Source organism: Sus scrofa, chromosome 6 (genome assembly GCF_000003025.6).
Source record: "Sus scrofa isolate TJ Tabasco breed Duroc chromosome 6, Sscrofa11.1, whole genome shotgun sequence".
In the NCBI taxonomy this organism is placed as follows: domain Eukaryota; kingdom Metazoa; phylum Chordata; class Mammalia; order Artiodactyla; family Suidae; genus Sus; species Sus scrofa.
In genome coordinates this window covers 99,723,897-99,750,886 of record NC_010448.4, presented here as the reverse complement: position 1 = coordinate 99,750,886, position 26,990 = coordinate 99,723,897, and the positions used below count along the sequence as shown (strand labels likewise).

At 43.9% G+C, this 26,990-nt stretch overlaps 1 protein-coding gene across 13 annotated transcripts in view; it reads left to right on the top strand.

The window, feature by feature from the left end:
* The window catches only part of PTPRM (protein tyrosine phosphatase, receptor type M), a 742,666-nt gene that overhangs the window by 342,080 nt on the left and 373,596 nt on the right, over positions 1 to 26,990 (top strand). For all 13 annotated transcript variants that reach the window (XM_021097712.1, XM_021097707.1, XM_021097710.1 and 10 more), the window contains exon 7: positions 4,193 to 4,486. In XM_021097712.1, the coding sequence (XP_020953371.1) occupies positions 4,193 to 4,486 (294 nt within the window). The remainder of the gene's footprint in view (positions 1 to 4,192; positions 4,487 to 26,990) is intronic.

Below are 26,990 nucleotides of genomic sequence, written 5' to 3'. Positions count from 1 at the left end.
TCTGGTCCTCAGCTGAGAATGCATGCCGAACCACCTTTTCAAATTAAAAAAAAAACCTGCCTACCTTTTCTCCACCCCCCACTCCCACACCCAGTATTGAATCAGAACCTCTGGGGACATCGCCTCTGGGATCGAATCTGTAGGTGACATGGGCATGTGCTTCTGCTGGGAAATCAGCGCTGCCACTAGTAGTCACGCCTGACACATGGGGAGCCTGACCCCGCAGCAGTGACTGGCGTTCCACAGAAGGAAGCAGGAAGCACACACCCAGGTACCTACTCACAGGGTCTAATTCGCCCCCACTACATCCCTGTGAATTTTGGTTTGTAGTGAAACTTTACCTTACCCGTCTGGCTAGTATTTGAGTTTGGGTTTGATATCCATAAGAAAACTGAAACTCTGATAGATGCGCACACACCACCATACAGGGCTCCCTGGGAAGTGAGGAGTTGCAGTGTAGACCGTGGACATGGTTTGCCAACCAATCCAGCAGCAAGGCTGCCTCGCTGTTCCCAAGGCCGAGTTCTTTATTGTCATCAGTGCCCCTTCCATTTCATCTCGTCCAGTTCTTTGGGACTGTTTCCATTCACAGATTTCTCGTTGCTACAGTATGTCCCTGTGAGCAGCTAGTGCCTGGTGAGGTGTGGTTTTGTGATCAGTATGAAAAAACCATAGTGACCTCTTGAAAAATTGCCTGTGGGAAAGTTAATTTGTTGGGAGTTAAAAGTAAGCCAGGAGTTCCCTTCGTGGTGCAGCAGAAAAGAATCCGACTAGTATCCAGGAGGATTAGGGTTCGATCACCAGCCTTGCTCAGTGGGTCGGGGATCCAACGTTGTGAGCTGTGATGTGGGTTGCAGACGCCGCTCAGATCCCGTGTTGCTGTGACTGTGGTGTAGGCCGGCAGCTGAAGCTCCTATTCAACTGGAAACCTCCATAGGCCTCCATATGTGGCCCTTAAGAAAAAGAAAAAAAAAAAGAAAAAAGTAAGCCAGAAATTTCTAGTCGGCCAGAACAAACATAAGCACAGGCGATGAGTGGTTCTTACTCATACTTCTGCCACACATTTTCCTGCCTTGTGACTGTCCAGGACTCTTGGCTCATCATCATCAAATGTCCAGGCACTTCTTTCCATCTCTGTAACCTGCCAGTTGCTGGTGACAGTCGATTTGCTGTTATGGCTCAACACCAGAATTGGACTTTTTTTCCATTTTAATTTTGTCACCACATTTTGCATAGATTTTATTTTTATTTTTTATTTTTAAAATTTTATTATTATTATTTTTCCAATATAGCTGGTTTACAATGTTCTATCACTTTTCTACTGTACAGCAAGGTGACCCAGTCATACAAACACATATACGGTCCTTTTTTTCACATTAAAATGCTCCATCATAAGTGACTAGATATAGTTCCCGGTGCTATACAGCATGATCTCATTGCTTATCTGTTCCAAAGGCCCATAGTCTGCATCTATTAACCCCAGACTCCCAGTCCATCCGCCTCCCTTCCCCTCCCCCTGAGCAACCACAAGTCTGTTCTCTATGTCCATGATTTTAGATTTTATTTTTAAAAATGAGATAACATGCTGGACTCTGCTAGTCAAATAAAGCATTACTTTGAGACAATTACCTTAAAATGTATCATGACATTTTTAGGCCACATGTTTGAACACTTTTTATATGCATGGATATAGAGTGCTAATTTTTTAAAAATGGAAAAACTCAAGTCCAAGGAGTTTATTATGTATGTATGTATGTATGTATTGCCCACAGCACGCAGCAGGTTGATGTAAGAGTGAACCCAGCCCTGGTTGCAGTGGTAAAAATGCCAAATCCTAACCACTAGACCACTGGGGAACTCCCTAAGTCCAAAGAGTTTACAGCTTTCTTAAGGTCATGCCCTGATTCAGTGCTGGCCCCCCAGTGAAGCCCAAGTCGTTTTAAACTATTATTTTGTTTTATTTATTTCTACCACTGCTTTTGGTAATCAAAAAATACTGCCTGTAATCTCCACCATGCATGTATATATATGCATATATGCCAATATCATATTTAATTAGAGGAGATATATATTAGGAATGCACATATGCATATCAATAAATTCTTTCATTGCTGGTTTGATTTAGAATTACTTTCATCATGTCCTTTCACTTGGATTAAATTCAAGTTTCACTGGGATTAAATATTTTAAATTGCTTTTTATCACTCAGTATAGATTGAGTTTCTTCCTTCATTTTGAGAAAATTTATTCAACATTTAAATATTGACCTTTGCTGGTCAGATTCTTCCAACAATCCCATTGTCCTTTTGAATGGCTGTCTCAATTATTTCTAGATTCTAGGTGAATCTTCCACTTGATTGAATGTATTTGGTGCTCTTCTTAATGGGGAACTAATAAAGAAAACAATCTTACGATAAACAAAAGTCCTGTCTATTTCAGGGTACTAGTAACAACATCCCAAATGAACTGTGCACTCACTAACCTTTGTGGCTTTGCCCCCGAGTTGTGTTTTGAATGGCAGTTCAACAACCCTTGCTAGCATTTGCAACTTCAAAGTAATTAACTGCTCTTTCAGCCTGGCTACATAAGTGCCTTAGGATATACTATAAAAGGCCCATTCCATGTCTTGGTTCAAGGAATCGCATAATGATATAAATTGATGTTAAATCATTATGAGTTGAGTCAAAACTATTTAAAGAAGTGAAGAGCTAGCACAAAATTGTCGTTTGTAAAACATAGGAGCAATATCTTCCTAAGTTTGCACTCAATTTGTTGTTCCCCAAATAAAATTCATCTTGCAGTGTTTACTTTGACTTGGTCTCCTGAGATTTCCCAGCTGTTTTAAAAGTCAGTTTGACTTCTCCCCCCTTGAATAAAGAAAAGAAGAACAAAGACGCTTCAACCCAACAGAAGGGACTTGTGTTGCTGATTCCCGACTGGTCTAGGGATTCACCTGGCGTCATCTCAGGGGCCAGCCTCAGTTGGGACCAGCTGTCCTGAGGTCTTTATTAGCAGGAAACATGACAGGGAATGACTGGTTACACCTGCTCTGGAGCAGACAGGTTCGCAGCACACCAGCCAGCACACTTCAGCAATAAAACAAAGCCAGCTTCACTTACCATGTATGTGTGTGCGCTAAATGAGGGAGTGAGAAACAAGAACACACAAAAAGGCACAAACCACCTGCAGAAACATGCTTGAAACAAAAATCACTAGAACTTATGTTTTTCTCAGATGGAGATTCATTAAATAGAAATGTTATTTCATACAATTATCTCCTTCCCTAATATCATGTGTGGTGCCACTCACGGTGACACTGGCCTATGGAATGCCTTTGTGTGGTGCCTGGAGAGCCATTCGACAGGCATCTGTTATACCAGGAATGCTGTTTAAAGCAACATTGCCTCTCTCCCTGCTCCATGATTCAGAAAAAGTCAGTCTGTGGTTTTAAACAATGACAGAGACCTTCTTGGGTTGTGGAGAGTATTCGCTATTGATGGCTTAGAGTTTTATCCAGCTGGGCATAGCTGATCTTTGCACGAGAACTTCTTTGGCTATTCATGGATTTAATAAGACTCATTTCTGGAAGTTCCCTGAACAGTGGCTGTGACAGACTTTATTATTCCAGGCGCACACTGCTCCTGGAGCTGAACGAGTCCTTTGTGATAACTTTGGGGGAAAACAAGTCATCCTGGAAATGCATTTATGACGAGATAAACTATAATCTCATCCATGTTTTTAAAGTGATGCCATCTTTGGAATATAAATATAAGGACACTGAATTTAATGATGACACTAATACCTTTGATGATTTTGAAGGCATTCTTGACCATGGAGTGCCTTCTAGAGGTCAGTTCTTACCACGTGAGAGAGTTTTAACAAGTACCTTTGAGTGAAAAAACCCCTTTGATGCCTGTGTCGCTGTTTAAGAAAAATGACTTGTGTCCGAAAACGAATTGCCGTTATACCTACCCGAGCAGGCTTACGTTATAAAGATGGCTCATTGCACAGGTTTGAACACTGCGAAGCCTTTATCAGTCTGCTTGTTCTGAATAACCTGAATGAAACCATTCTTGACACTTCATTCCTGAGATATTCCCGTCCTTGCTGTTTCAGCGATTGATGTGTCTTTAGCACTTTCCAAGCCAAAGGCCAGTGTGTCTGAAAGATGGTCCTCTGGTTTGCCTTTCAGAACCTCCTGTCCCCATCGCCCCCCCTCAGCTGGCCTCTGTGGGGGCCACCTACCTGTGGATACAGCTCAACGCCAACTCCATCAACGGGGATGGGCCCATCGTGGCGAGGGAGGTGGAATACTGCACTGCCAGTGGGAGCTGGAATGACCGGCAGCCGGTGGACTCCACAAACTACAAGATCGGGCACCTGGACCCGGACACCGAGTACGAGATCAGCGTGCTCCTCACCCGGCCGGGCGAGGGTGGCACCGGGTCTCCCGGCCCTGCGCTCAGGACCAGGACCAAGTGTGCTGGTGAGTCTGGGCCCCTGGGGCCTCTGGTCACTGTCCTATGGGCTTGAGGTCTGTGGCCTCTGTGAGAGCCAGGTGGTCCACACACCTCCCTCAGCTCTGCGTCGTAAGCATCCTTTTCAGCGCAGAGGTCCCCACAGCCCGCGGCTTCAGGACCTCAAGGCTTGGTGTCTCTCAGGAGCCTCCACCCCTTTTTCCTGTTCTTCCCTCCTCTGAGCATCTCACAGTCCATGTTGGAAACCTCCCCAAGGGGACAGAAACTCTGCTTTAAGGATGTCTGCTCGTAGGTCAGAACCTCTCCTCCAGGCCCCTTTGTTTTATGTTCCTCTGTGCTTCTATCCTGGAGGGGCTTCGGGAGAACAGATTCCATCTGAGAGATGGCTTTAAAGCTATGTTTTTATCGATGGGTATTTAACGGAGGTGCTGCTTGCTGATGACGTGGGGCCCGTTTGTAGAATAAGCCCGAGTGATCTGTGGGCTGCAGGCAGGCTTTAAATTCCTAGCCTATCAAGTTCTAGTTGACTGTGCTGACCCCACTCCACAGCTTAAATACAAGTGGGTTGATGGAGAGAGAAATGCAGAGTCTGACGAAAATCACACCCTAAAGAGAGCTCCCGTTGGAGCATCGAGGGCTGTGTGTGTCTCCTCTCAGGTAGGGAGTGAGGAGAAAGAGCATGTTGAGATCCTGTAAATGAAGACTTCTTACACCGAATTGTGGGCTGAGGTCAGGAGACTCCATAAATTTTGATGGAGCTAATTGATTCTTCAGGTGGCATTATTCAAGAGGACACTTCTCCATCGGTTTTCTTTCTTTTTAAGTTGGGTAAGTACTCCAAGCACAGTCTGCCCCTGTCTGGCAGGAGAAGTGATGAAGCCTCCTTAACCATTGTAACGCTTTCATTCTTTCTTTATAATTTGGAGTGTATGGTTTCCAAAAGCCTCAAACTCATGGGGAAAAAAATCTGGGTTATAAAAGCTGTTTCCCAGACCCCACCCTTCCTGGTGACATTACACTCCGCCCAGAGTCTCTGGAATCAGATCTATAGTGATTCCCAAGGACGCAGTGGGAGGGTCCAGGGAGAAAGGAGTTTGATAACACGTTCTCTTGCTCACCTCTCCAAACCGGGTCATTTCTTCTTGCTCTTTAACTGAGTAAAATTTTCCTCCTTTTTTTGAAATAATTTATCATCTGTTGTAATGCAAAAAAGTAGCTGTGTTATCACAGTATATACCATTTTACAAGATGGGCATTGCTTTCAAATCTCTTATTTAAGGAGCTCCTGCTGTGGCGCAATGGGATCAAGGCATCTTGGGAGTGCTGGAACATAGGTTTGATCCCCGGCCCAGCACAGTGGGTTAAGGATCTGGCGTTGCCACAGGTGTGGCTTAGGTCTCGAAAAAAGTCTGTTGTTTTATAATTGCCCTGTGAGGTCTCCAGGGACTGTAGATACTGGGCCCCCATTACCGGGGCTGGCAAAGGGCAGCCCCCACGGTCTGCTCTCCTCCACACATGCTCTGTGGGCAGCATGTTTGTTATTTCACTTCCCTGTCATTTTGAAAATCTTCTTTGGAGAGTGATGATAGACAGTCTTCCCTTCTCTCCTCAAGATTAGAATCCCATTGTCTAGACCAGAGAGAGGATACGACCTGTTTAATGCTAGTCACCAACAATCTCACCTACCTACGCTTTCAGTTCTGTTCTTTTTTATACTTTTTGTCTTTTTTCCTGGTTTTGTGCCTTGTAATTCAAGCATTGACACGATTATTATTATATACATTTCCTCTAAAAATAATGGGCATCTCTGTTTTCCAGAAGCCTTTTTGTGACTGCTGCATGATGTATAGATACAAAATCTTTCATAAGTTGTCCGTCCTTTTAAACACCAGTTGTGGGTTTTTTGTTGTTGTTGTTTTGTTTTTGTTTGTTTGTTTGTCTTTTGTCTTTTTAGGGCTACACCCATGGCATATGGAGGTTTCCAGGCTAGGGGTTCAGTTGGAGCTACAGCTGCCGGCCTACGCCAGAGCCCCAGCAATGCCAGATCCGAGCCACATCTGCAACTACACCACAGCTCACGGCAACACTGGATCCTCAACCCACTGAGTGAGCCAGGGATTGAACCCGCAACCTCATGGTTTCTAGTCCGATTCATTTCCACTGTGCCACGTTGGGAACTCCTAAACACCAATTTTGAGTGGATATTTGAATGGCAACCTTGTGCCTTAAAGTATTAACTCACTTAAGCAAGGAAGCCTGATGATAAAGCAGGCTTCCTCCTCTATCTGCAACCTGCTGTTGACACTGTTGAGGGTGTGTCCTGCACTGGCAATGAGCATTTTTGAAAAAGCTGTGGTGGAACAAGTCAATCCTAGGAAATAGAAGTATGTTAGGTGAGAAAGTCAAAGCTAGAAATGAGAGGGGTGAGACTGGGTGGGTGAGCAAAGGGAAGTTGAATGAGCCTTTTACTGTAGGAAGAAATACGGTTTCACCCTTTCTTGACCTAAGGCTTTGGAGAAAATCTGCAGGGGAGCCTGGTGACTGCTCCAGTGAGCCTTGTGTAATTGCTCAGCACAGGACAGAGTGAAAAGGAGGGAGGCGGCGGGGGGCCACAGGCTCCAGACTGAGAAATGTGCTATCGGTCCCCGCCTCTTCCTCGGGTGGTCCTGAGCATTCAGGGATCAGAAAGAGCAAGTTGGGGAGCTCATAACCTGAGAGAGATGCTGAGCATTCTACCAAACAGGTGGAAGTTGGAAAATGGGCTTGGGCAGCCATGAGCAGTGGGGGAATCTAATAGGGTGACAAGTAGTAGGAATAACTGGGCATCTGTCCCATGTGGTTTAAAAGGCCAAGAGCACAAGTCTGGAATTAGAGTAATAAAATGTAGCAGTAGCACATATTTAAAAAAGAAAAAGAGGTTGAGGATGTAGTTTAAAAACACACGAATCTATAGTATGGCCCATATTTTACTAATTGTTCTGTAATGCTATTGCCTCACCCTACCACCCTCCCAAAAAAACAAGGTAATATAAGTGTAGGATGCATTAAGAAAGCAAATGTCTAAGTTGGAGAAGGTGATAGCCATTTTCTACCCAGTGCTAGGTAACCTCCCTATTATCACACTTCTGGTCCCCACATTTTAAGAAAGAGAGCACAAAGTAGACTGCTCTTAAGGGAAAGTACCCAGGGTAAGAAATGTTCTGGAACGTTTGCTCATCCAGTGAGGAATGATGGGAGAATTGCTGCAGATATGGGGAAGAGCAAGATGTCTGTGCAGATTTGACGGGAGTCAAGTCATGCATAGCAAATTTCCAGTGGCTGATGGGTTCCAGCAGAACCTGGCATTGCAGAAGGAGATTCTGTATTTAGGAGGGGATTGAGCTGGCTGAACCTGAAGGCCTCCTTGACATGAGGATTCTGTGTTCTCTTTCTAAGGAAATGATCCAGCAGTATATCTCTACCCTGAATATTTCTGTGTTTACTTTTATCTTATGCTCTTCCAGATACTCCGTAACCAGGCTCATCAAGATGTGCTCTGCTGGCCAGCAGAGGTCTGTGATGACATTTGCAAAAATCTGAACCAAAGAGGGGGAAACAGTGAGCTTTTCATCTGGCCAAATAAATTAAATCTGAAACACTGACTTATTTCAGCTTTTTGTCCTGTTTTGTGCTGAAGTATCACTTTGATGAAATGTTACTGTCTGTGGGTGCTGGAGCCAGAGTCCACTGTTGAGTTCAGGCTCTGGAACCAGGCTGCCTGAGTTTTAGTCCCAGCTCTGCCAGGAGCTAGACATGTGACCTTGGGAAGATGATGCACCTTCTCTGAGTTTCTGTTGCCTTATCTATACAACAGGGGTAATAGTAATACTAATAGTATCAGGTATCTCCTCATGTGGCTGTGAAGCCTTAAGGAGCTGATGCATGTAAGGTACCTGGACCAGAACCTTACATGTAGCCAGCAGTCAATACAACTTAACTGCCAGTGGGGGGGAAATTATCTTGTAATCTTTTCATTCAAAAGAATTAGGAGTTCCTATTGTGGCCAGAGAGTTAAGAACTTGAAGTAGTGTCCATGAGGATGCAGGTTCCATCCCTGGCCTCGATCAGTGGGTTATGGAGTTAGCGTTTCTGTGAGCTGTGGCATAGGTCACAGATGCAGCTCAGATCTGGCATTGCTGTGGCTACGGCATAGACTGGCAGCTGCAGCTTTGATAGATCCCTAGCCTGGGAACTTCCATATGCCTCGGATATGGCAAAGGAAGGGAGGGAGGGAGGGAGGAATGAAGGAAGGAAGGGAAAGAATTGGAAATTGGCAACCAGATTTTATTGCCCTAAATCACACTTATCTGATAAATTAAAAAAAAAATCGTAGGGTCACTGTTTTATATCTGGGCTGAGAATTCCCTGCAGTTGGGCATTGCATCCAGGCCAGATGCCATTCTCTGATTTTTTTCTATTAAATCTGTTTCTTTTGGACGAACTGTCTTCATTTCTGTGCTGTACCCATGAGCCCATGTTGTGGTGACGCTCATGAAACCGTATTTCAGTTCTTACATGAAAATGGAAAGATTGCTCGTTACGGCCTGTCTCTGTGCCCTGGAATGATTTTCACGTGTGGCTTGCAGACACAGTCCCGTCACCTGGTCAGATTTCTTCCAAGAATTGTGTGGGAGCACACTGCCAGACCTCTTACTTCTTATGCTTCTAAAAATGATTTTCACACATGTGCCCAGGCTCTGCACATGTGACCCAGATCAAATCACTTAGCTTCTCTGTTCTCTAAACAGGAGCCGTAAACTTGCCCTGATTGTATCAGAGATGCTTTTGAAGATCAGGTTAGACATTATCTATAAGGATATTTTTCCAAATGAGAAAACGCTCTGCCTACGTGGGATATTAAAAATAATTATAGTCAGGAGATAGTTTCAAGATTTATGCACGTATCTAGTTATTTTCCAACTTTGCCATTGAGCTACAGTTGGGAAACCTCAGAGAGTTGAAATTATTTCAGAATCCGGTGAAGCAAAATGCAATTTAGTTTATGTTTTCTATTATGTCTTATCCTCTCACAATTATGTACAGCCTGTATATCACAAGTCATTAACTGGTAGCTACTTGAACAAGAGAAACGGGTGATGCTATTAGATTGATGTTCACAGTGGACTTTTTAAGTGTTTTATTTGGGGATATGCTTTATATGTTTCCTGGTTATTGTTTAACTGTGGTTAAGTGGCTTGCTAATAACCGGCCCCAGGAGTTAAAGAAGGATGGTGCTAAACTAATGACTTAACAATTAAGATGGGCACGAGGGAAGAAAAGCTGAACTGAAATGTGTTATCTAGAATTAATATAAGAAAAAAATTGAAAAAAAGAATGGTTGCACTATTTTAAAATTATGTTCATAAGATATTTGCTAAGTACCCATGTTTGCAAGGCACTGTTCCAGGCTCTGAGAGAAGAGCCAAAAGACAAGATCTGGCCTTCAGAGCTGATATATTTGTGGGTATTGGAGGGAGGAAGTGTACAGCCAATAAAGACACACACACACACCTGCATGTATAATGTGGCAAATTCTATGAAGAGTAAAAGGAAAGAGAATGGAAAGTTAGGGTCACTTTTATTAGATTTTTTTTTTATTTTTGATTGTGGTCAAATAACATAAAATTTACCACCTTAACCATTTCTAGGTGTACAGTTCAATAGTGTTAAGCGCATTCAGCTCATCTCCAGGACTTTGACATCTTGCACAGCAAACTCCGTACCCATCCAGCACTAACTGCCCATTCCCCCCAACCTGCCGGTGGGGTACCCACCATTCTGTTCTCTGTCTTTCCCAGTTTGACAGCTCTAGGTCCCTTCTAGGTAGAAGTGGAATCTTACCAAATGTATCCCTTTGTGTCTGACTTATTCGCTCACTCAGCAGGAAGGCCTTCGAGGTGCATTCATATTCTGTAGCGTGTGTGATGGCACCTTTTTAATTACCCCGATAATATGGTATTGTGTACACTTTAGTGTATGTGAATTCTTTGTAAACCATTTTGAAGACTTTAGGCCATCACATTGGTTTTCAGATCAAAATTGTCCGAGTTTAAAAATGCTTCATCTGCCTCCTGGACACCTTGCCTCTGAGGGCAGGGAGTACTGTTCTGTTCCCGAAAAGGTGACGTCTAAATCAGTGCTACCTCGGGCAGAAGAGCCAGCCCATCATTGGTCAGCCTTCTGTTTGTTAAGAATAAGGAGTGAGATAAGAAACAGTAGGTTTATTTTTGATAATGAACCATTCTTTTAAACCAGTAAGAAAGGGTATATTACACACCTCCTTGTATAGAGGTGTGTCTGTGTTTTAAATACGTCTACTTAGAAGCTTTTATATGACAGGATAAGGACTTCACATATGTGTTATGTTAACATGCATTTTTTTGTTTACTTGGGTGATTTGATACATGCAGTCATCGCCAACTTATCTGTACTGCTTTCAGTGACATGTGCGATGGGCCAGACTTTTCTGTGAGAGGATGGATTCGTGCCCCATCTGCTGTGGTGTGTGTTTTTGTGCATCTGCTGTTCTTTGTGATGGCAGCTGTACTGTTGTTGCCCTAGAGCAGATATGTGTGTGTGTAGCTCTCTTGTGCCCTGGTCACACGCTCAGGTGACGACATCCATCCTTGAGCAGAGGCTCCTTCAGGGCAGGGGCCCCGCGTCCCTGATGGTGGGAAGGGACCACTAACCGCAAAGTTCGTGTTCTGTGGTGTCTTTTATCAGATACCCTGAGAACATCTTTAACATGCTTCACATAGAACCAAGCACTGTCCTCCCCAGCCCAGCCTAAATCTCATGATATTTGGGTTAATACTGGTTTTCAAGTATTTGAAAAACCTTACCCTGTTTTCTAAGTGGGACATGGGAGGGAGTATTTTATTTTATGGCCACATCTGCAGCATGTGGAGGTTCTGGGCCAGCGATTGAATCAGGGTGGCAGCTGCAACCTACACCATAGTTGCAGCAGCGCCAGATCCTTTAACCTACTGCACCAGTCATCGAACCTGCACCTCCACATTGACCAGAGTCTCTATAGTCAGCTTCTTAACCCACTGTGCCATAGCGGAATTCTGGGAGTGACTCATTTTAAATACACTTGAATGAGATGCACATATGGAAAATGAATAGAGATAGGTCTCTTGGCAAGAGGGCCTACATCACGTGACACCTGTGTTCCACTGAAGGCTGTCCTCTCTGTGTCTGTTTATTTGTTATTCTTGGTTCCTCTTGTAGGAGCAAAAGAGACATTCTGATTGGAATGGAGCTGATCTGAAATCAAACCCTGCCAAAACTTGATTTGTTTTCTTCCTGAATCAAGGATAGCCAGATTTGTCTTTTTTTGTACAGAACTGCTGCTGGCACTGCCATATGTATCTGGACTCAGGCGGATGGCCCACAGGCACTGGAGGGGGCAGGTGGGAGCCATCTAAGATCTGAGAACGGCTGACATTCAGAATGAATACAGGCCAAAGACCTCACTGAATGGCACACAGTTTATTTTTCCTTCAAGTTTATTTACCAGGGGGAAAAAATGAAAGTGTGCTCACTCTAATTCTAAAACAGCTCTGCCAAAGGGCAACAGGTTTTTAATGCATTTCCAACACATTAAGCCATTAAGAACCTTTCTTAATTATAAACATTAAAAGGATATAAAAGGTATCTTGCCTCTTAGACTGCAGATGTAGATACATCACATTGGGTAGTCTGACATTTGGACAGAGGGCAGGAACACAGTAGCAACACGGTGCCTTTTTTCTTATCATAGAGTCAGTCTATCCTTACAGGTCTTCATGCCCCAGAGGCCCTGTAATTCATAAACCTCAAATCCTGCCTTTAAACACCGAGTCAGTACGACCCATGACTGAACCCCAAGGCCATGGTAGTGGGAGTGGAATAGAGCTACTGGAGTTTCTATGGGAGAGGTTTGGAAGCCTCTCTAAAAAGCCCAGACGGACAGAGGTGGTTGCCCTCAGAGTCAAAGTTATCCTGCCTCTGAGATTCTTAAGTGCCCTGAAAGTTCTAGATGGTGCCAGGCAGCCCCCTTTTCTGGGAAGAGTGAGCACTGCCAGTCATACTTCTAGACGTCACGGTGGAGTCTGTCCACAGCATTCTGTGAGTGTTGAGTAACTGCGACAGCAGAGATGTTTAAGAGAAAGATCTGGGGATTGTTAGTCACTGGCTTTGGGCCATTTAACACTGAAAAGAATCCCTGAAGCCTTCTAGGCTGCATGTTGTACATCTTATCCTCGAGGGCCTGGACCAGATTCCTGGATGTTATGCTCTGATTCTGTCAGATGGGCTTTGCTGTCATAGAGAAATATCCTGTTGTCAGGATTGGTCCCTTGCTAAGGTCCGACTGCAGTATTTGGGGTATGGTCCTAAGGCCCCAGAGAAGCTTAAAGATGCTTCTGCTTCCTATAGCTATATCTTCTAGAAAAAAGAAGATGTCTGCTGCGGCTTATTTGGGCATTTTTTTTAAAGAGACTCTGGATCATCTGAATCATTCTCCAAATCTCTTAAATATTTAGCAGAGGGTTCCCTGGTGGCACAGCAGGTTAAGGATCTAGGATTTTCACAGCTGTGGTCCAGGTTGCTGCAGTGGCTCGGGTTCTGTCCTTGGCCTGGGGATTTCCACATGCCATGGGCATGGCCAAGAAGAAAAACAAAATTATGTATGTATGTATATAGACACATACACTTAGCCAAAAAATAGTACTGGTAATGAAATTATTCATTTTTATTAGAGCAAATGCCTTGGTTCCTTATCAAGCTTATGAGGATTTTTCCTTTGTGGTCTCCATGTAAGCATTTATCATACACCAGCTCCCCTGAAAACCACTAGGTACAGCTTACTTAGGGTTTTTGTCAGGACTTGGAGCGTGATTGAACATTCTAAATTATCGTAGAGTCCTGTCATTTGTCATGGCCTTCATGAGTATTTTGGAATATTCAGAGAAAGCAGTGTCTATTGATTAATTTCCTTCACTTTAAAGTCTGACTGGCTTGGGGTGAGTGCCTGTTCTGTCACTAATAGCTAAAAAAAAAAAAAAAACCCTCAAATTACTTAACTGTAAGAACCTAAGTTTCTAATAATTCTAGCCTGTCTTCTATCAATACTGGCACCTTCTTCATAGCACTGTTGGAAGAACTAAATGTGCTAAATGCATGAAAAAAAGTTAGCAGAGACTTTTGGTCACTCTGAGTTGTAAGTAGGCTGCTAGAAAATTCTGATAAAACTAGTACCCTTATTAGGACTAAGGATACACAAGACCATGGCAAAGTTTTCCAGTAGGATTTTAAACTGGTCGGTTGGGTTTTATTTGACACACTCATCAAGTTGCAGTTTGCTTTAAGTAAAACAAAAACAAAAAAACAGATATATGTCCTCAAGTTAACGTCAGATACTGATGAAGTGTTCATTGGAACCTGGGAAAACATTGTATCTTGCCTCTTTCCTGTGTTGTTGGGATAGGGAAAAGCACAGTGACCCAAAGTCCCTGAAGGTGGCAAAGAAACAGGGTGACTCTGAAGGCTTTATTCACATGTGAGACATCAGTGCAGAGGTGGATGTATTGCCATTATTAGTGACCTGGTGAGTGTGGTTGACATGTTAGCCCTTTGAAGAGCAGTGACCCAGACCCTAATGCCTCTGAGTTTTCTCAGAACACACAAAGTTGACAAAGAGCAGTAGAGCAGCCTCTGGAGCATGATAGGGATTCCTGGGGGTTGGCTTCCCCTGTGCCCACTTACCTGCAGACCTCAGGAAAGTGGAAGACCCTTATTCAGTGAGACTGGAGGTGACGCTATGGTCCTGATGCTGTGGCGCTAAGGGACTCAAGGTCACGGGTGAATTCTTCGCCCAGGGACTGCTTCTGAGAAGGCTCACCTGTCTTCTGTGCCCCTGACCCACCAGCAGAAAGAACAAGTCTCAGTCTGGCCTTTGTCTCTGGAACGATTCAGGAAAAGTGTACTCACCCTTAACTCAGCAGGTACACACTGTGTTTGTGCCTCAGAGGCAGCAAGTCCAATTTCATGAATTGTGAAATGGATGGATTTTATCTTTGCCTCATGCACGCCGTGTGCTTCAGTCCGTTCTGGCCCCGCAGGCTCAGGCTCCACCTCGGCCATCACACCAGTTCTCAGTTTTATTTGTCCCGGTTAATGGGAATGCATAACACATCGGAACACACTCTGCATCCTTCCGCCTCCAATGAGAACCTGCCTGCTTCATCTGTAAGGATAACGCCACTCGTGTTGTTAAAAACTAAATTAATAAGAAATGGCATGAACAGGAGCTAAAACTTGCAGAATGATAACAACAGATACCGAAATCTTGATGATATGTCAAAATTTTAGTCTGTGAGGGTTAACTGCATTCCTTTGTTTGCGTAATGTTTTTATAAATTAATTTTAAGACTATAAAGAACTGGTAATTACATTACCTATTAGAATAAATTGCAAGTGAATGGAAAGCTTTAAAAATGAATAATGCATATAATGAAATTAAAACTACAAATACCAGAAATTGTATTAGGAACTATGGTTATACTTATTATTAAAATAAGAAAGATAATAGCACTGTTAGAGATCAAAATTGCTAATCCTCCATCCATGTTATTACCTTTGTAGAATGGGTAATATAAGTAATATAACTATTCAGGTAAAATATTTCTATTGACCAAATAGCAATATTTGTTTCTCACGGATCTAGGCAAGTGACTGTAGGCAGGCATTTATAGTTGTCATTGAAAACTCTGTCTAGCATATATCATCAGTAGAAAAGAACAGATGTTAAAATGTATTTCTGTTAGGTATTAAGTATTGCCGTTTACTGTTCGTTAGCTAGACTTTATTGCTCTTAAGTTGGATCATAAATTCATCATATAAAACATCATAACATTTTTGTTGTTGTTATTGTTGTAGGTTTTTTCTGAGGCCGCACTCAGGGCCTATGGAGGTTCCCAGGCTAGGGGCTGAATTGGAGCTGCAGCTGCCAGCCTACACCACAGCCACAGCAACGCAAGATCCGAGCTGCATCTGCAACCTATGCTGCAGCTCACAGCAATGCCAGATCCTTAACCCACTGAGCTGGGCCAGGGATCAAACTCACATCCTCGTGGATATTAGTCTGCTTCATTACCCCTGAGCCACAACAGGAACTCCACACATAACACTTTATTTGTTAGTGTTGATAGCTTGTTGATGAACTATTTTAATTACTGAAGTCATAGGTACCATTTAAGAAGGCAAAAAATACAGAAATATATAGTGAAAAAGTTCATAGATTTCCTCATCTTGCTTTCAGTTCCTTTCCTGGGAATAATACCTGAGTATTTACACTTGAACATCTCTCTCAGTGCCTATTTAGACATATAAATACCAATCCATGCTCCAGGCTGTTACTCACTAATTCTGACAGTGTGAGATGGATTCTGGATTCTGCAGTTTAGTTTCACATCTGTCAATACTCTCTGAACATCTCTCTAGTTGTTCGTCCAGTGCAATATTTATTATTTATTTATTATTCTGAAATATGGATACCCTAAATATTCAGCCTTTCCTCTTTGGATAAATGACTAGTGGTTTTTCTATTAAGAAGGATGTTTCGGAGTTTCCGTCGTGGCGCAGTGGTTAACGAATCCGACTAGGAACCATGAGGTTGCGGGTTCGGTCCCTGCCCTTGCTCAGTGGGTTAACAATCCGGCGTTGCCGTGAGCTGTGGTGTAGGTTGCAGTCGTGGCTCGGATCCCACGTTGCTGTGGCTCTGGCGTAGGCCGGTGGCTACAGCTCCGATTCAACCCCTAGCCTGGGAACCTCCATATGCTGCGGAGCGGCCCAAGAAATAGCAACAATAACAACAACAACAACAACAAAGAAGACAAAAGACAAAAAAAAAAAAAAAAAAAAAAAAAAAGAGAAGGGTGTTTCAATAAATACCTATAAGTATATCTCCTTTTTATCAAACTATTCTTTTATTTCTGTAGGTTAGAGTTTGAAGGTAGGATTGGTGGGCCAAAGATATGTGCATTTGAGATTTTAGTAGATGTCAGATTACTTCTAGAAGGTTCTAGCAAGTTAAATTCCATCAGCAAGGAGTGAGAATGTTAGTTTCTAAACATCCTTTTGAGCATTGAAAATTAATGGTCTTTTACAATTTCTTACCGACTTAGCAGTTTAGAAATGGTGTGTTACTATATTAATTTGCATCTTACTATTTTTCATGTGTCTATGGACTATATTTTTTAATCATCAAGTAACCCATTTCTGTCTTTAGGATGCTTGTCCAAAAAACTATTCCTCTTCAATTTTCAGGAGTGTTTTAGATAATAGTGTTATAAACCATTTGTTTGTGATACGTTTTCTAAGTATTTCCTAAATATTTCCCTCATTCTACCCTTTGTCTTTTGACTTTATTCATGATATATTTTGTTAAAGAGAAATGTTTACACTTTATATAGTTAAATATATCCATCATAGCCTCTAGGGCTACCTATGTATATTAATACATGATAAAAGTGTTGCTTGAATTTAAATCAGCATAAACCTATGTTACTTTATTCTAGGTAGATGGTCAGATATGCAGTAACTTTTCCTAATTAAACTTATCTTTCCTAGTGATGTCTTGTTTTCCAGTCTTTATTTAGAAGGTTTTTAATGTTTTAAAAACAAATGAAGTTCTTTTCAATGTTTTTAAAAGAGAATTTTTACACTTGAGTCTTCAACTATCGGAACTCTGGTCGAAAAAAAAACAAAAACAAAAACTTGCAAAGAAGACTATGGGTCTGATGAAGCTCCTGAGAAAGTTTTCTTTGCTCTTTCATGATGTACAAGGAGAAAGGGCCCCTTCTCACCTTTGGATGTTATGTGAGGTGGCCTCAGAAATGCAGCAGGCATCCAGTGACCACAGGGAAGCCAGCTTAAAAGGACAGCCAGTGTGAAAGCTGAGGAGTCGTAACTGAATTAAACACCCTCCTCACCTCGGGTCTGGTTTCTTGCCTCCCTCCCTCCTTCCTTCCTCCCTCCTTCCTTCTTTCCTTCCTTCCTTCTCTCGTTTCTTCCCTCCCACCCTCCTCCCCACCCTCCACCCTCCCTCCCTTCTTTACCTATTCAGCAGCGTCTTGAGACTCTCTTGTTGGATAGACACTGTCCTAGGGGTGGAGGACTCAGTGATAACACGCAGGAGCACCAGCCCTCGCAGACCCAGTTTCTAATCCGTAAGGTCCTCAGTGGTCTGCAGCACATTGACTTGGAGCAAAGCTTTGCTGAGTTCCCAGAACAGTTGTGAGGAAGAAGTTCTAAAAGGAAACAAAAACATTAGGGCCCACAGAAGCTTCATGAATAAATGATTTTAATTGGGCTATTTGGGGCTGCAGGTGACATAAACGCAACCCACAGAGGAAATGCATCAACTTGGAGAAACAGAAGCCCATAGATAAGTCACACTTGACACTTTGTTGATTTAGTGGCTCAGTAATATTACCAGGGACACGAGTTCCTTCCACACATCTCCTGCATCAGCTTCAACCCAAAGCTGCTCCTCTTCATGGCCATAACCTAGCTTTCAGAAGCACCTAGGAAAACATGCTTTGCTCAAACCTGGCAGAAGGGAGAGAGAAACATTTCCCCAAACAACTCCTTTCTTTCATTCTGTTAGGCCAATTTAGGACCAATCATAACAACCAGTAAATTTTTATGAGCAGGTTGACTTAGTGTCCTTATTCTCCAACTTGAATGTACTTTAGTGATGTGTGTATACATCAGAATCACCCGGAAGGATGTCTAAAGAGATAAATTGCTGGGTCCCACCCCAGAGTTGATGACTTAGAAGTTTTGGGGTCGGGCTCAGGAATTTATCTTCATAACAAACTCCTGAGAGTTGCTGATGTTGCTGGTTGTGACTGTTTTGGAGGAATAAAGATGCAGTCTTGCACTCGATGCCTCTTAGAGTATCCACAATCCAGGACCCTGACCTCACCTACTGGTGAGGACGTGGAGCCACAGAAGGGCTCATTCATGGCTGGTGGGAATGCAAAATGGTAGAGCCACTGTGGAAGACAGCTTAGCCCTTTCTTACAAAACTAGACACACATTACTGCATAATGCCACAGTGGTGCCCATTGGTATTTACCCAAAGAAGCCGAAGACTTGTGTCCACACAGAAACCCACATGAGGACATTTATAGCAGCTTTATTCATAGTTGCCAAAATTTGTAAGTAACCAAAATGTCCTCAGTAGGTGAATGGACAGATAACCCGTGGTCCATCCAGACAAATGAATATTATTCAGCACTAAAGAGGAATGAACAGGAGTTCCCCTTGTGGCTCAGCATGTTCAGAATCTAACTGGTATCCATGAAATGCGAATCTGATCCCTGGCCTCCCTCCATGGGTTAGGGATCTGGCATTGACGAGGCTGTGGTATCAGCTGGCAGCTGCAACTCTGATTCGACCCCTAGCCTGGAAACCTCTATATTCTGCAGGTGCAGCCCTAAGAAAGAAAGAAAAAAAAGAACAAATCAAGTCATGAAAAGATATGAAGGAAATTTAAATGCATCTTACCAAATGAAAGAAGCCAATCTGGAAAGGCTGCATATGTCTAATTCCAACCTTAGGACATTCCAGAACTCTGGAGGCAGTGACAAGATCAGTGGTTGTCAGGAGGTAGAAGGGAGGGAGTGGTAAATAGCAGAACCCAGGGGATCTTTAGGGCAGTGAGAATCCTCTGCACGATGGCACTGTAATGGTGGGGAGGAGCCAGGGTGCGATGGTCGAAACCCATAGAGTGTGGGATACGGAGAGTGCGCCCTCATGTAAACTGTGGGCTCTGGGTGGTGAGGATGTGTCACTGCAGGTTCATCAGGGTGCACATGTACCATCTGGTGGGGGTGTTGATCATAGTTGGGGGGTGGTGCTGTGCTTGTGCAGGGCAGGGGGATATGGGAAATCTCTGTACGTGCTGCCTAAATGTTGCCATGAATCCAAAACCAAGGCATTCCCATAGTGGCTCAGAGGATTTAGATCCCGACTGGTATCCATGAGGATTCGGGTTCAATCCCTGGCCTCCCTCAGTGAGTTAAAGATCTGGCGTTGCTGTGAGCTGCGATATAGGTTGCAGACAAGGCTCAGATCCTGTGTGGCTGTGCCTGTGGCGTAGGCCGGTAGCTGCAGCTCTGATTCAGTTCCTAGCCTGGGAACGTCCATATGCCGCGGCCCTAAAATAAATAAAATAAAATAAAATAAAGTAAAATAAAATAGATAAAATACTGCTCTAAGGTAAAAGAAAGCTATCTCCTTGGGTCCAGGGCTGGAATGAGCCATCCCTGAGCCACGACGTATGGACAAGGAGACAACTGAATGAAATCAAGGATCTGGGGACCTGCTGGAAAGGAAGGGGAAGGATTAATTCAGGGTAAGCCACGGAGTGTCTGTGACACAATTATATGAATTGAATGCAGTATTTTAGTCAAATAACAGTCGAGAATTGGGTCAGGTTTATTTCCGATCTTAAGTAAAAGTGTTCAAGATTGAAAGTACTTGTAAGCGGTCTGTATGAATCAGGATTGAGATCTGCATTTTTAAAAACAAACAAACCAAAAAAGCTTGGTTTTAGCAGGATATTAATAGAATTGACTGTAAGGATCAGCTGGAAATCTCTTCTTCGTGGTCATGCGGATCTCACCTCGAGCCTAGTTATAATGAGAAGAATGTATGATACCTGCCCTGTCTAGAGGACATGGGGATGCAGTTTTCCATGGGCCTCTCATGCTTCAGCACGTCTCGCCAGCAGACGCGCTGGTGGCCTTTGTCCTGGGGTGTCTTCAAGGATGCTTGTGTAGTGAACAGCCTTGGGAGATAGAGGCAGGGCCTCCTGCTGGAGCAGAGAGCTGGGGGGGGGGGGCTTCCTGTTCAGTATAATAAAGACAATGTCCCTCTCCTCTCGGGAGCTAAGGGCAGACGGATGTGCTTACACCCAGATACGAGTTTGGATTCCCTGAGCTCAGGTTCCTCCAGCGTAACACAAACCTACTGCATTTGTAGCATGACTCGGACCCTCACTGTTGCCCTCACGGAATTTCGGGGCAACAGGTAATGAGAGGAGCCTGCAGCTCATGCCACTTGCTGTGTGGTTAGTGATAAAGTCTTTCGTCTCTGGTCTGGGAATCTCGTCTTCCGCTAACATCCATGAAAATAGGGCGGGGAACTCGTTAATTTGACAGGTGGGTAAAATCTCAGACCCTTCCAAGTTTTTTACAGTACATCCCGAGAAGAAAAATTTGGAGTTCTTTGTAACAGAATCTGACTCTTACCTATTGATGAGAAGGAAGTTGAGACCTGAGTGAAGCAACTTGCACACGGGCACGGCGAGTCTATGTACACAAATGCGCGGTGGGGCTATTCACACAGGTGCATGGTGAGTCCGTTGCTGCAGAAGCTGCGTTAAGAGCCAGCCCTTGGGGCACACAACACACTTTGCTCTACACCACACCGAAAAATCCAGCTCTGAGTATAGCCCCTAGCCCTCATTTAGAGTTGTTTAGAGATGTGAAGTTGGAGTTCCCACCGTGGCACAGTGGCTTAGGGATCTGCTGTTGCTGCAGCTGAGACTCAGATTCAATCACTGGCCCGGGAACTTCCATATGCCATGGGTACAGCTGGAAAGAAGGAAAGAAAGAAAGAGAGAGAAGGAAGGAAGGAAGGAAGGAAAGAGAGAGATATAAAGAACAAAAAACGAAAGAAAAAGAGAAGGAGGGAAAGAGAAGGAAGGAAGCAAGGAAGGGAGGGGAGAGAGGAAGAAGGGAAGAAAGATATGATGAGACAATAAGAATGTCCCATTTCAGGAGAGAACCAGATAGAACTGACATAAGCTGAGTGGGTGGTTAGTTGTATAGGGCACATAGCTATAGCCCGCCCAAGCGAGTCAGCACGAAGCGATGCTTAGAGGAATAAAGATCATTATCAGCCAGGGTCACTTAGCTGTAACCCTGCTAAGAACTGCAAAGTGAGATTAGTTGGCCTTCTTTATTTTTTCTCCATGTGTGTGTTTGCTGGTTGCTGGAATTCTCAGGCCAGGCGCCGGTGTATTTTAAATTATAACCTGGAACTGTTTGACCCCAGGTGCTAAATATGCTCGCAGCCTGTAGGATATGTAGACTCAGCAAGGTGGTCACATGAAAGGATTTCCCTTGGTCACTCTCTGGTATGTTAGCAAGACATTCCACTCACTCACTTATTAGGTCTATGTCGGCACAGCTTTTTTTTTTTGCGGGGTGTCAGGGGGGACCTGATCACGTATATCTTTTTCTCTTTTGAAAGAATTTCTTTGCAGTACTGGGAAATTGTAACTCTCCTATATTTTATCAATAGTATTCCCTATCCTTACTGCATGGTGACGACATCTCAGCTTCCATTATTAAAAAGGTTTTTATCATAATACTAAGGTTAGGATATTGACTGTTATGAAGGGTCTGTGAACAGATGATGGAGTCATTTTTGATAGGAATTCCAATACAGTTTCATCATTTTTTACAAACAAAGACACATCGCTCCACCTCGGAATTGCCTGTGGCCACTTTTAAAAAACAAAGGTCCACCGTGGAAGCTGACACCAGGGCTCTGAGCTTCACAACTGTGTTTTCCCTGAGCCAAAGGCCTGTGGCAAAGAAAACTGAATGTTACCTGGGTACCTGTCTGTAAGCTGTATCTTTAATTCCACAGTGGTTATTGACGGTCTCACTGTAGCCAAAGTGAAAGCAAAAGTGAGGCCAGAAAGGAGATTGCTTTGGAAAATCTGGACCTGGCCCAGAGAGGAGGCCACTGATACCACTCCCCCACCATCGTAGCTTCCTTCTCTGCCCACTTTTGTCTGCCTCTGTCTAAGTGCATAACACACACACACACCTTCCAAGAACCCTGCGGTTTCTGAGATTGACATCTAAAGAAATCAGCAACATAAGTCACTACATTTAGAACTATTGAAGATTTGAGAGACAAAATTCGAGCTGTTAGCAGGTACCATTCTTGCTAATAAGTTTATCACTCCAGCACCATTGAAAACATTTTTGTAACAGGTTTCAGCAAGGTAGACCCAAGCTACCCTTTTGGTCAGATCATAAATGGAAGATATTTCATTTGAGACACATAGCGAACATGTTACATGATGTATTTATTAGTCTGAATAAAAAAATGTTTAAGTTAAACCTTCTCTTTCCCAAAGAAGAGTGTAGCGCCCATAATATATTTGCACGATCAGCAGTTTATGCTCAGAAAATGATAGCATTTTGAATCGTTGGTAGCAGAAATGAAATATGAAATAAAAGGGGAATAAAAAAGAAGGGGAATACTTTAATAAAAAATAATCATTAAAAAATCCTTCCTCAAACTCTAAAAAAACGGGGAAATCGCAGGCTCTGGCATCCTGCTGCTGTGGTTAGTGTCCCCTTGTCACCTTGCAGCCGCTGGCAGAGTGTGGAGGGTCCACAGGAGGGGCTTCGAGGGGTTTAGGATAAGACCTGGGACCCATGTCCTCTTCCTGATGCAGTAAGGCTGTGGGGCAGGGGCCAGGTCATCCATGGAGGCCATTACTCCCGCCCTGCCACACAACCCCCCCACCCAACCCTGCAGGTCCCTTCCCAGGGGGCTTGCCTGAAGCCGGCTCTGGGGTGGGGAACCATGCATTCTCGTGGGTTATTTATTTTCTTTATTAGAGTAGAATTGCTCTAATTTCTGTTGTCCAGCAAAGTGGCATAGTTATACACAAACATACATTCTTTTTTAAATATTCCTTTCCATGATGATTTATCCTAGGCAATTCGATGTACAGTAGGACCTTTGCATCCACGAACCCCAAACTCCCTGTCCATTCCACTCCCTCCTCACCCCCCCCACCCCATCTCCTTGGCAACCACAAGTCTGTTCTCCTTGTCCCTGGGGCTGTTTTTATTTTTATTTTATTGTTTGGGCGGGTGGTTATGTTGACTTGTTAAGAATATTATACACAACACATATCATATGCTTCACATTTAAATCAGTAGCTTTTCTGAAAACAGAAAACTTCATGCAGAAGTACAGTTCAGAGCACTGAGCGTTTAGTTAGACTAATAGGTTCTTCCCTCTGACCAGCCCCTATCTTGAATGTCAGTATGAATTAGACAGAACATACCAGCTCATTTGATTACTGTACCTTTTCTAACAATGTTAATAATGGGTTTATAGAGTTTACTGCAGGTATTTTTTCCTATAAAATAGATTTTATAAACATTCAATCTCTTGGCTACATGGAAGTCTCAAGTCTGTGGGAGCCATGTCTTGTTCACTGATGTACACGCAGCACCTGCCCAGCCTGGGCCCCCGACAGATAATGAATGGACAGATACATGTCGTTTAGAGTCTGGATTGGCGTCTAATGAGCAGTGAGTGCTAAGGAGCAGGTACATCAGTCAGAGTGTGAGCGTGTCAGTCTCATTCCCGCCTTCCAGCATCCTGTATCACCTGCCGGAGGGCCCCAGAGGACCAGCTGTCCTGTCCTGGTCCTTGAGGGCAAACGGGTAGGGAATATATAGATAGTTTCCTGTGGGCTTTAGAATCAGGGGTTTCAGGAACTCCTGTGTGAGCTTATATTCAGAACCCACGAGCCCTGCCCAGCTCCTTCCCAGAAGCTTACATTTGGTTACACTGGACCTTGCCCACCTCTCTGAGTGCATCACTCAGGCCTCCTCCATCATATCATACCTCAGTGTCTTTTCTTTCTTTCTTTCCCTCTTTCTTTCTTTCCCTCTTTCTTTCTTTCTTTCTTTCTTTCTTTCTTTCTTTCTTTCTTCCTTCCTTCCTTCCTTCCTTCCTTCCTTCCTTCCTTCCTTCCTTTTTTTTTTTCTTTCTTTTTAGGGCTGCATCCGAGGCATCTGGAAGTTCCCAGGCTAGGGGTCAAATCAGAACTGCAGCTGCCAGCTTACACGACGGCCACAGCAACAGCAGATATGAGCCGAGTCTGTGACTACACCACAGTCACGGCAACACCGGATCCTTAATCCATTGAGCGAGGCCAGGGATCAAACCTGGGTCCTCATGGACACTAGTTGGGTTCCTTACCGCTGAGTTACAACGGGAACTCCTCTGTGCCTTTTCACGTGCTGGTCCCTGTCTCAGAAATGCCCTTCCTCCCCTTTTCTGCTTGTCAAACACTTAACCCCTCTTCTGTGTCCCAGAGTCGTACCAGACCTGGTCTCTTCACCACACTGCTGGTGTCCCATCCTTGCCCAGCTGTAAGGCACTGGCCATGTCTTTATTATGGCATTTATCTCCAGCCCCAGAAACAGGCTTTCAGTCTCTAGCTCAGTCATGACTCTGCAGAGTAGAGAAGACAGAACACAGACTGAGTTCTTTTCTCGCCTTGGGCACCAGTGCCCGGCACATAAAGGGCTCACATTCTCTGGACATTGACAGAACGGCGCCCGGTTCTCCTAAGGTTTTCCCCTTGTAACAAGTTCTCCCATCCTCTCCGCCACCAACCTTCGGGGAAAATAATCTGCGGAAGGTCATTATCGAGTTATCTCAGCACTTATTTAATGTGTGTTTAGCCGCTTTACTGTCACATAAAAACGTGTGGCGGTAAAATCAAGTAATAAAACTGTCAATAAAAGCTCCACTTCCACTCAATATTTAATGCCAGAGAGCAGGAGACATTTGAGGTTTTCATCCATCGTAGCAAATCAGCATGATCAAGGTTGGTAGGTGGTCAATTTGCCTTGAAATATTGTTAACAGGATGAATAAAAATGTAAGTTGTCAGGATGTAGTGTGGTCTGGAAAGCAGTGTGTTTCAGGGAACAGTCTCCACATAAAGTCAGAATATGAAGGGGCCTCACTTTACAGGGGCCACCTAGTGTTTTTAAACCCAGAAACAGCAGCAGTCATGGTCATTGAAGAATCGGGAGAAATGTGGAGTTCCCGTTGTGGCTCAGAGGGTTAGGACCTGACATAGTGTCCATGAGGATATGAGTTTGATCCCTGGCCTTGCTCAGTAGGTTAAGGATCTGGCATTGCCACAAGCTGTGATACAGGTCAAAGATGTGGTTCGGATCCTCTGTTGCCGTGGCTGTGGGTGCAAGCTGGCAGCTGCAGCTCCAATTTGACCTGTGGCCCAGGAACTTCCATGTGCTGCAGGTGCAGCTATAAAAAGGGAAAAAAAAAAGAATAGGAAAAATGCCCCCACTAACACCACCTTTAGTGCACTGTAATTTGTGGCCACATCCACTTTCTTACCTCATCCCCAAAATGACTATGAGGTGGGTAACAGTATTCTCATTTTCAAAATTAGGGTGATGGGGTTCTGAGAGGTTAAGCGGCGGTACTCAAAGGTCCCACAAATCTGGCTACAGTTCCCTGTGTGTCTGACTCTGAATGGCATCCTTTCTGTTATAGCACAGCTACTCCATGGCTAGAAAACTGAAAAATTCAAATTAATGCAGATGTAGAGACTATCTAGAAAATCCATCATCATCATGCTTACTTTCCAAAGAGTGACTCCCTGTAGCATCCAGGGGCTAGGAGGGCTCAAGGGTGCTGGCAGTCCTTCCGCTGTCCTGGGGAGGGTGTGGATGCCAGTGCAAGTTCATTCAGAGACTGGAGGTACGTTTCGAACTCTGTCAACCCATTGTCCCCACAATGGTACAGAACTTTCAGAATTCCCAGCAACATAAACCTTTATTTCACAATTATACCTTGAAGTTGGAAGATAAAAGGGGAGCTATCTCCAGCCCAATGCTCCAATAGAGGAGCTAAAGACATTTTTTAAAAATCTAGAGAGCTTATCTGAATTCGAAATGAACATGATAAGAGATCACCTCTAGTTCAAGTCCTCAGTACCATGTAACAGGGCTTAAAGCAGCTTAGTTCAGCCTAACACACAAGGATCAAAGCCTTTTGTGGGGTTTTTGAAATGTGTTTTCATTTTCTCAGAGAAGAGGAAAGCAGATTCCTTACTTTCATGTACTTGGTCGCCTAGGAATGTTTTCTGTACCGTGGCCCGGGTCCATTGTTAGAGAAGCACAGTGGCACTTACCGGCGTCTGTGATGGCCAGCCCTGCCGGCCAGCATCTCCCATCACCTCAGTCTGCCAGTGTCATTGTCGCAGTGGATCAGGAAGTCCAGGCCCAACATCCAACATCAGGAACAGCAGACGTGCATCCCCAGCCAAGGTCCCTGCATGAAATTGGTTGTCAGAGACTCAGCAGCAGGGCTGAGGTGGAATTAACAGCGTCCGTAAGCAGCAAGAGGTTAAGTGTGGGCTGGGCTACTCCAAAATGAGCCACGATTATTAAAATGGAGAACAGCTTTTGTGCAGTGATTTACAGTGACCTCCTGGATTAGTGTTATGGACCAAACTGTCGTCTCTCAAAATTCATAGGTTGAATTCCTAACCTCCAGGTTTCAGAATGTGGCAGGATATGGAGAAAGGTCTTTAAAGAAGGCATTAAGG